The sequence below is a fragment of the Vanellus vanellus genome, assembly GCF_965231255.1.
Source record: "Vanellus vanellus genome assembly, chromosome: 27".
NCBI lineage: Eukaryota > Metazoa > Chordata > Aves > Charadriiformes > Charadriidae > Vanellus > Vanellus vanellus.
In genome coordinates this window covers 1,622,384-1,632,462 of record NC_138932.1, presented here as the reverse complement: position 1 = coordinate 1,632,462, position 10,079 = coordinate 1,622,384, and the positions used below count along the sequence as shown (strand labels likewise).

Here is a 10,079-nt window from a genome sequence, read left to right as displayed (position 1 = left end):
TGTGTGGGGCCTCAGCGGTGCACTGAGTGTGTGGGGTCTCAGCGGTGCACTGAGCGTGTGGGGTCTCATCGGTGCACTGAGCATGTGGGGTCTCAGCGGTGCACTGAGCGTGTGGGGTCTCAGCGGTGCACTGAGTGTGTGGGGTCTCAGCGGTGCACTGAGCGTGTGGGGCCTCAGCGGTGCACTGAGCGTGTGGGGTCTCAGCGGTGCACTGAGTGTGTGGGGTCTCAGCGGTGCACTGAGCGTGTGGGGCCTCAGCGGTGCACTGAGCGTGTGGGGTCTCAGCGGTGCGCTGAGCGCGTGGGGTCTCAAGCCGACACCTACATCCATCGGTGTGTCCCCCCCCAACAGTGGGACAGCGGTGGTGGGTGTCTATCCCCCCCCCCCGCCCCCTCCAGCCCTCCTGTGTCCCCAGCCTGTCCCCACCTGGGGGTGAGCCGAGTGTGTCCGTTCTCAGCTCTCCGCACGGTGCCCGACGCCGGGGTGATGGGCACCCACAGCCGCGGGGGGGTGTGTGTGTGTGTGTGGGGGGGGGTGACGGGGACGCTTTTCCCGTCTCTCACGGGGGGGAAGAGGGCGAGCGGGAGGTCCCCGGGGAGGTGACGGGACAAGCCCGGGCCGGGTGCGAGGCGGCCGCGGGCGTGGGGAGGTGACGGGGCGGAGGACGCGCACCCGCGGCGCCCGCACCCACACGCCTCCGACGCTCCCGGCACCCGCACACCCACCCCGGCCCGGCGGGGGGCACCGGGTCTCGGGGACCCCCCCGCCCCCCCTTCCCCCATGGCCACCATGAGGCGGATGTTCTCCTGCTCCAGCTCACAGGTGGCGGTGAGTCCCGGTCACCCCCAACCCCCCCCGTGGCCGTGGGGGGACCCCCGGTCTGTCCCGGCATTGGGGACCCCCTCCGCACCCCCGGGGGGGGGGTCAGACCCTCCCTCGGTGCTCTGCCCGCACCCATGGGTGCTGCCGCGCCGCCCCGGGGGGGCTGCGGGTGAGGGGGGGCTCCGGCCCCACTGCGGTCAAGCGGCCCCGTGTGCCCCCCGGGCCCGAACCGCAGCCGGACGTGGGGCTCAGCGCCGGTCCTGCCCCGATGCCGGCTGCAATCCCGACCCCAGTCCCAGACCCCGTGCCGGCTGCTGTCCCAGCGCCACCTCCCCGACGCCAGCCCCAATCCCGGCCCCAATTCCCACCCCAATCCCGACCCCAATTCCCGGCCCCAATCCCGACCCCAATTCCCACCCCAATCCCAGCTCTGATGCTGACCCCAATTCCAGCCCCAATCCCGACCCCAATTCCCACCCCAGTCCCAGCTCTGATGCTGACCCCAATGCCGGCTGCAATCCCAACCCCAATCCTGACCCCAATCCCAGCTCCGATGCCGACCGCGATGCCGGCTGCAATCCCAACCCCAATCCTGGCCCCGATGCTGGCTGCAATCCCAACCTCAGCTCCGATAGCAGTCCCAATCCCGATCCCAATCCCGATCCCAACCCCAGCTCCGATACCAGCCCTAATCCCAACCCCAATCCCAGCTCCGATGATGACCCCGATGCCGGCTGCAATCCCAGCCCCTGTCCTGGCCCCGGTGCCGGCTGCGGTCCCAATCCCGGCTGCGGTCCCAATCCCGGCTGCCGTCCCAATCCCAATCCCAGCCCCGCTGCCCCCATGCTCAGCCCCGCTGCCCGGCCCCGCATTTTCCCCCCAAACCGGGTCCCGATCCCGGTGCTCGGCCCCGCTGCCCACCTACGCCCCGCACCGTGGTGGGGCCCGGCGCGGCGCGGCGCGGCGGCAGCCCGACAAACCAGCCGGGCCGGCGCAGGCCGGGACACGCTCGCCTGCCTCGCCTCGCCCTCCGCAGCCGGCACCCAGCGCTGTGCTCCGCCGCGACTCGGGGGTCCCCTGTGCCCCGTCCCCGTCGCGTGGGGAAACTGAGGCACGGCTCCGCGCCGCCGCTGCAGACGGTGGCACATCCCGACAGAGGGGTCACCCCCAAAGCACCGCAGCCTTTCCGGCTGGAGGAGCCGTGCCTCAGTTTCCCCTCGCCGCCCGGCGGGGCAGTGGGGAGGGGGTGTCCCCATCTCCGCAGCCCCCCCCCCCCCGGAGCCGCCCATCTCCCCCCACCCCCACAACAGGTTGAGAACTGGAACAAACAGGACCAGAAACTTTTGGAAGCGGTGGCAAAGGGCGATGTGGGCAGAGTGTCCGCCCTCGCCGCCCGCAAAACCGCCCGTCCCGCCAAGCTCAACGCGCTGGGACAATCCGCGTACGTGGGTCCCACGGGGAGCGGGGGGGGGGGACGGACACACACAATATGGGGGGGGCGGGTGGGGACCCCGGTGACGGCCACCTCTGCCCCCCTCCAGCTTCCACCTGGCGGCCGCCGCGGGGCTCACCGAGTGCCTGACGCTGCTGCTGGCCCACGGGGCCCCCGTTAACGAGAAGAATGATGACGGTAAGTGGGGGGCACCGGTGGGGGCACCTCCTGGCACGGGGTGGCGTGAGGAGGGGGGGGGGGGGGGGAGAGGGGGCACAGGGTCCGGTCCCCGCGTCCCCTTGTGGGTGACGGCGAAGGGCTGAGCCGTACCCCAGAGCTGCGCCCCCAAAGCAGCGAGGTGTCCCCAAGGCGAGGTGTCCCCAAGGCGAGGTGTCCCCCCCGCCTTCCGTCACCGGGGGGTGGGGGGTGGGTGTTCCCCGCTGGCCGCGTCCCCCCCGTGTCCCCTTCGGCTGCCGGTGCCCAGCCCGCGGGTCTCTTGCAGGCAGCACCGCGCTGCATCTGGCCACCATCGCCTGCCAGCCCCAGTGCGTCAAGGTCCTGCTGCAGGTAGGAGCGGGGACGGGGACGGGGATGGGGACAGGGATAGGGATGGAGATAGGGATAAGGATGGGGACAAGGACAGGGATGGGGACAGGGATGCAGAGGATGGAGCTGGGGACACGGATAGGGATGGAGATAGGGATAAGGATGGGGACAAGGACAGGGATGGGGACAGGGATGCAGAGGATGGAGCTGGGGACACGGATAGGGATGGAGATAGGGATAAGGATGGGGACAAGGACAGGGATGGGGACGGGGATGCAGAGGATGGAGCTGGGGACACGGATAGGGATGGAGATAGGGATAAGGATGGGGACAAGGACAGGGATGGGGACGGGGATGCAGAGGATGGAGCTGGGGACAGGGATAGGGATGGAGATAGGGATAAGGATGGGGACAAGGACAGGGATGGGGACGGGGATGCAGAGGATGGAGCTGGGGACACGGATAGGGATGGAGATAGGGATAAGGATGGGGACAAGGACAGGGATGGGGACGGGGATGCAGAGGATGGAGCTGGGGACAGGGATAGGGATGGAGATAGGGATAAGGATGGGGACAAGGACAGGGATGGGGACAGGGATGCAGAGGATGGAGCTGGGGACACGGATAGGGATGGAGATAGGGATAAGGATGGGGACGGTGACAGGGATGGGGGTGGGAAGGGGAACGTAGAAGGAGATGACGAAGCTGAGGATGGGGACGGGGATGCAGAGGGGGGATGAGGGTGGAGCTGGGGATGGAGATAGGGATAAGGATGGGGACGGGGACAGGGATGGGGACGGGGATGCAGAGGGGCGTGAGGCTGGAGCTGGGGATGAAGATAGGGACAAGGATGGGGACGGGGACAGTGCTGGGAATGAGGATGGAGATGCAGAGGGGGATGAAGATTGAGATAAGGACAGAGGTAGGGATAAGGATGGGGACAGGGATGAGACTGGAGCTGGGGGTGGAGGTGAGGATGGAGGTGGGGACAAGGACAGGGATGGGGACAGGGATGGAGATAGGGACAAGGATGGGGACGAGGACGGGGATGGAGATGGGGCCGGGGTGGGGGCAGGGACGAGGATGAGGATGGGAACAGGGCTGGGGGGGGGGCAGGGCAGGACGCCGGGTCCCCTCCCAGCTCGGGGAGGGTCCGTGCCCGCTGCCCCCCCCCCCAGTACGGCCGTGTGTCCCCCCCAGTACGGTGCCAACGAGGGCCACGTGGACGGGCAGAACCGGACCCCCCTGCACTGGGCTGGTGAGTGCCGGACCCCGAGCAGGCTGGGGGGGGGGGCGGGGGGCGGGGGGCTCCGATGGAGGGGACCCATCTGACCCCCCCCCACCCCCCCGTGCCCCCCGCAGCCTCCTCGGGCTGCGCCTCCAGCGTGCTGCTGCTCTGCGACCACGAGGCCCTCCTGGATGTCACCGACGCCGTGAGTGGGGACCCGGGGGGGGGGGGGGGGGTGAGGGGGGCAGGGGGTGGCACGGCGGGGGCTGACGGGTGCCACGCGTGTGTGCGTGTGCGTGTGTCCCCCCCCCAGCACGGGCAGACCCCCCTGATGCTGGCGGCGCGGGGGAACCACGCCGCCATCTGCGCCCAGCTCCTGCGGAGAGGCGCCGACCCCAACCTGGCCGACGAGGACAAGAAGTGAGTGGCCACGGGGACACGGGGACGCTCGTGGGACATTTGGGGGTGACGGGGATGGGGGGTCTCAGCTCTGCCCCCCCCCCCCCCTCAACCCGCCTGGGGCGATGGCTGGGTGGCTCCGGGGGGCCCCCGGGGGTGTCCCCTGTCCCCAAGGGTCCGCGGGAAGCCACCGCGGCGGAGAGCTGTCCCCTGGGAGAGGGGGGGAGGGACCCACAGCGCTCTGCCACCGTGTCACCATGCCATCATGTCACCGTGCCACCGTGCCACTATACCATTCTGCCACCGCGCCATTGTGCCACCATGCACTGTGCCATTGTGTCACCATGCCGCAGTGTGACCATGCCACCGTGCCACTGTACCATTGTGCCACTGTGCCACCATGCCATTGTGCCACTCTGTGACCATGTCACCGTGCCACTGTGCCATTGTGCCACCATGACATTGTGTCACCATGCCACTGTGTGACCATGCCACTGTGCCACTACACCATTCTGCCATAGTGCCACCGTGCAATTATGCCACTGTGCCACCATGTCACCGTGCCATTGTGCCACCATGCCGCGGTGTGACCATGCCACCGTGCCACTGTGCCATTGTGCCACCATGCCACAGTGTGACCGTGCCACCCTGCCACTACACCATAGTGCCATAGTGCCACCGCGCCATTATGCCACTGTGCCATTATGCTACTGTGCCACCATGTCACCGTGCCATTGTGCCACTGTGTCACCATGCCACCGTGCCACTCTACCATTGTGCCACCATGTCACCATGCACTGTGCCATTATGCCACCGTGCCACCGTGCCCCTGTGTGACCATGCCACTATGCTACCATGTGCTGTGCCGCCGTGCCACCACGCCGCCGTGCCACCACGCCGCCGTGCCACCACGCCACCGTGCCACCGTGCCACCGCTCCCCGCAGGACCGCCCTGGCGCTGGCCTGCGAGCACTGCAGCGTGGAGGCGGCCGAGCTGCTGCTGAGCCACGGGGCGGCCCTGGGGGACGAGGACCGCCGGCACTACGCCGCGCAGACCCCCAGCCGGGCGCTCCGGCGGCTCCTGCGCCGTGCCCGCGGCGGGGCCAGAGGTGAGCCCCCACCCGCCGCCGTCCCCACGCGCCGTCGCCCGGCTGCTTATTTTAGGGCAAAAAAAGGGGAAAAAGGGGGTTGTTCTTTTCCTCCTGGCAGAGAACGGCACTGGCCGTGCCGGGGACGCCGCGCCGCAGGGAGAGGGGATGGCGGGCAGTGACAGCGAGGAGGAGGAGGAGGAGGAGGAGGAGGAGGAGGAGGAGGAGCAGCGGGATGGGTGCGATGTGCGGCGGCTGCAGGAGCGGCTGGCGAGGAAGACGCGGCAATGCCAGCGGTTGGTGGCCACCACTGACGGCCTCCGGCAGCGGCTGCGGGAGCTGGCACGGCTCCTGCCCGGGCACGAAGCCGGGGAGGGGACGGAGGATGAGGATGGCGCCTGCCTGACCCTCCTGGCCCAGCACCTGGCGGAGCTGAGGAAGAGGAGGACGGCCGAGGAAGACGGGGACGGAGGACGCCGAGCCGCGGCGGGGCTCGAGGGCGATGCCGGCGCGCCGGCGCTGGCGCCCTTCCTGACCTGGCTGGGGGACGAGTGCGCCAAAATGCGGGCGGCCAAGGCGGGCGCCTTCGCCCGGAGCAGAGGGCTGCGGAAGGAGGTGGAGGAAGCGCTGCGCGGCAAACTGCACTACGAGGTGGTGTCGGCCGAGGCCGTGCGGAGGAGCCTGGCGGCCTGGGAGAAGATGGCGGTGGGGCTGGAGCAGGCGCTGAGCCGCGCCGACGACACCCACGCCAAAGTGCTCGAAGGGTCCCGCGTCCTGCTGGAAAACCTCCGGCGGGAGCCGGCGCGGCCGCTGGCCGGCGCGGAGCCTTGCCGGTGCCCGGCGAAGGGCGGGAAGAGCGGAGAGGAGCCGCCGAGGGAGGGCGGGAGTTTGGAGAAGGAGGTGATGGAGCTGAGGGAGAGCAACGGGGAGCTGCTGGGGGAGCTGGCCCGGCTGGGCCGCGAGCGGGAACGGCTGCGGGAGGAGCTGCGGGCGCTGCGGGAGAAAGACGTCGTTGCCCAACCGGCGGCGGAAAGTTCCGGAGCGGCCACCTTGTCCCGAGCGCTGGCGGCCGAGCGGGAGGAGGCGCGGAGGCTGCGGCGGCGGCTGGCGGCGCTGCGGGACGGGGTGGGCCAGAAGGCGCGGGAAGCGGCCGGCGGCGACGCCGGCGCCGGCGTCCTGCGGGAGCTGCACCGTAAGCTGGACGGGCTGGTGAGGTCCCAGCACGAGGCTCTGCAGCTGGTGGCAGAGATGGAGGGCGACGGCGACGCCGGGGCCGCCGGGGCCGGGTTGGCGGGCGAGCTGGAGGATGCTCTGGGTGAACTGGCGGAGGAGTTGGGGACGGCGGCGGGTCCCCGCGTGCCGCGGGTGCTGGAGCGGCTCGCCGGCGTCGCCGCCGCCCTGCGCGGCCGGGAGCTGGCCACGGAGCCGGCGGCGGCCGCGGTCGAGCGCTGGCAGGCGGCGGCGGGGGAGGCGGCGCGGGCGGCGGAGGCGGCGGAGGCGCGGGCGGCCGAGCGGGAGCGGGAGGCGCGGGCGCTGCGGGAGGCGGCGGAGGGGCTGGAGCGCGGCGCGGGGAACCTGCGGGACAGGGCGGCCCAGCTCGCCAGGGCCTGCCGGGACAAGGATGGCAAGGTAAGGGGCTTCCCGTCACCGTCACCGTCACTGTCACCGTCCCATCGCTGTCCCCATCTCCTCACCTTCCCATCCCCTTCTCACCGCCACCTCCTTCCCGTCACTGTCCCCATTGTTGTCCCCATCACCATGTCCTTCCCATCGCCATCCCCTTCCCATTGCTGTCCCCATCACTGTCCCCATTGCCATCCCCTTCCCATCCCTGTTCCCTTCCCATCACTGTCCCCATTGCCATCCCCTTCCCATCCCTGTCTCCCTCCCATCACTGTCCTCATTGCTGTCCCCATCACCATGTCCTTCCCATCACTGTTCCCATCACCTCACCTTCCCATCCCCTTCCCATTACTGTCCCCTTCCCATTGGCGTCCCCACTGCCATCCCATGCCCACCGCTGTCCCCATTGCTGTCCCCGACATTGTCCCCATCGCTGTCCCCTTCCCATATCTGTCCCCATCACTGTCCCCATCGCCATCCCCTTCCCATCCCTGTCTCCATCCCATATCTGTCCCCATCCCCATTGTTGTCCCCTTCCCATCCCTGTCCCCTTCCCATCGCTGTCCCCATCACTGTCTCCATCACCGTGTCCTTCTCAGCGCTGTCCCCTTCCCATCGCTGTCCCCATCACTGTCCCCATCACTGTCCCTGAGGTCATCCCCATCACCATCTCCTTCCCATCGCCACCTCCTTCCTGTCACTGTCCCCATCCCCTTCCCATATCTGTCCCTATCACCATCCTCCTCCCATTGCCATCCCCTTCCCGTCCCCGTCCCCTTCCTGTCCCCGTCCCCTCCCCATTGCCATCCCCTCCCCATTTCACCCCCCCGCGCCCCCCCGCAGATGAAGCAGCTGCTGGCGGAGACGGAGAAGCTGTCGGCGGAGGTGTTGGGGCTCCGCGGGCACAACGCGCGGCTCCAGCTCCAGCTGGAGGTGGGTGCCAGCGCCCGGCGTCACCCGCTGTCACCTCCTCACCTTCTTCGTCACCCCACTTTCCCCCTCTCCCCCCCACTCAGGTCCAGCAGAAAAACCACCGGGACATCGTGGCCGTCTATAGGACCCATCTGCTCAACGCTGCCCAGGTGGGACCCCGCGTCCCCCTCCCTGTGGGGTGACATGGGGCGGGGGGGGACGGGACAATTTGGGCTGCAATGCTGGAAAATAGAAATTCGGGGACCGGCGCCGAATTTGGGACCCCCCGTGGAGGGGAGGGGGGGTCGGATCCGGCCCCACGGCAAAGCTCTCCTCCCCGCAGGGGTTCATGGACGAGGGGGTCCACGCCATGCTGCTGCGCATCCTGCGGACGGAGGGGTGAGGGGCAGGATCGGGGCCGGTCCCGTCGCCCCCCCAAAGCCATTAAACTGGAAAAGCCGCGTGTCCCCGTCCCGTGTCCCCGTGCTGTGTCCCCGTCCCGTGTCCCCATCCCGCGTCCCCATCTGCGTCCGGGCACACGGGGTCCGGCTGCAGGGAGGGTCGTGGTGGGGGGGTCCCGGCTGGGGGGGTTCTGCCCCATTGGGGGACCCGGGGGGTTGGTGGGTGACCGGGTGTGACACCCCGGGAGGGGTCACAGCACCCACCGTGGGCACTGGTCACCCCCAGGTCCCAGGCCAGGACTGGTCCCAGTAAGTCCACAGCCCCACACAGCACAGCCACATTCAGCCCCAGTCCCACACAGCCCCAGTCCCATATAGCCCCAATTCCATACAGCCCCTCTCCCATACAGCCCCAGTCCCATATAGCTCTAATCCCATACAGATCCAGTCCCATATAGCTCCAGTCCCATACAGCTCCAGTCCCATATAGCTCCAGTTCCATACAGCCCCAGTCCCATATAGCTCCAATCCCATACAGCTCCAGTCCCACACAGCCCAGTCGCATATAGCCCCAGTCCCATATAGGTCCAGTCCCATATAGCCCCAATTCAATACAGCCCCAGTCCCATATAGCTCCAATCCCATACAGCTCCAGTCCCACACAGCCCAGTCGCATACAGCCCCAGTCCCATATAGCCCCAGTCCCATACAGCCCAGTCCCATACAGCCCAGTCCCATATAGCCCCAGTCCCATATAGCCCAGTCCCATATAGGTCCAGTCCCATATAGCCCAGCCCCAATTCCATACAGCCCCAGTCCCATATAGCCCCAGTCCCATATAGCCCCAGTCCCATACAGCCCAGTCCCATACAGCCCAGTCCCATATAGCCCCAGTCCCATATAGCCCAGTCCCATATAGGCCCAGTCCCATATAGCCCAGCCCCAATTCCATACAGCCCCAGTCCCATATAGCCCCAGTCCCATACAGCCCAGTCCTATACAGCCCAGTCCCATATAGCCCCAGTCCCATATAGCCCAGTCCCATATAGGTCCAGTCCCATATAGCCCAGCCCCAATTCCATACAGCCCCAGTCCCATATAGCCCCAGTCCCATACAGCCCAGTCCCATACAGCCCAGTCCCATATAGCCCAGTCCCATATAGGTCCAGTCCCATATAGCCCAGCCCCAATTCCATACAGCCCCAATTCCATACAGCCCCAGTCCCATATAGCCCCAGTCCCATACAGCCCAGTCCCATATAGCCCCAGTCCCATATAGCCCAGTCCCATATAGGTCCAGTCCCATATAGCCCAGCCCCAATTCCATACAGCCCCAATTCCATACAGCCCCAGTCCCATATAGCCCCAGTCCCATATAGCCCAGCCCCAATTCCATACAGCCCAGTCCCATATAGCCCAGTCCCATATAGGTCCAGTCCCATATAGCCCAGCCCCAATTCCATACAGCCCCAGTCCCATATAGCCCCAGTCCCATACAGCCCAGTCCCATACAGCCCAGTCCCATATAGCCCCAGTCCCATATAGCCCCAGTCCCATATAGCCCAGTCCCATATAGCCCCAGTCCCATATAGCCCAGTCCCATATAGGTCCAGTCCCATATAGCCCAG

At 67.7% G+C, this 10,079-nt stretch overlaps 1 protein-coding gene across 1 annotated transcript; it reads left to right on the top strand.

The window, feature by feature from the left end:
* Positions 1-789: 789 nt before the first annotated feature.
* ANKRD35 (ankyrin repeat domain 35) lies at positions 790-8,485 on the top strand (the record flags this gene model as incomplete). The annotated part of the gene is made up of 14 exons (XM_082496097.1): positions 790-828; positions 2,133-2,263; positions 2,364-2,456; positions 2,761-2,821; positions 4,001-4,058; positions 4,163-4,233; positions 4,342-4,448; positions 5,373-5,536; positions 5,637-5,686; positions 5,777-6,955; positions 7,004-7,144; positions 7,982-8,071; positions 8,155-8,220; positions 8,394-8,485. The coding sequence occupies 14 exons, from the start codon at positions 790-792 to the stop codon at positions 8,451-8,453; spliced, it is 2,310 nt and encodes a 769-aa protein (XP_082352223.1). The 3' UTR covers positions 8,454-8,485.
* Between the last annotated feature and the right edge of the window lie 1,594 nt (positions 8,486-10,079).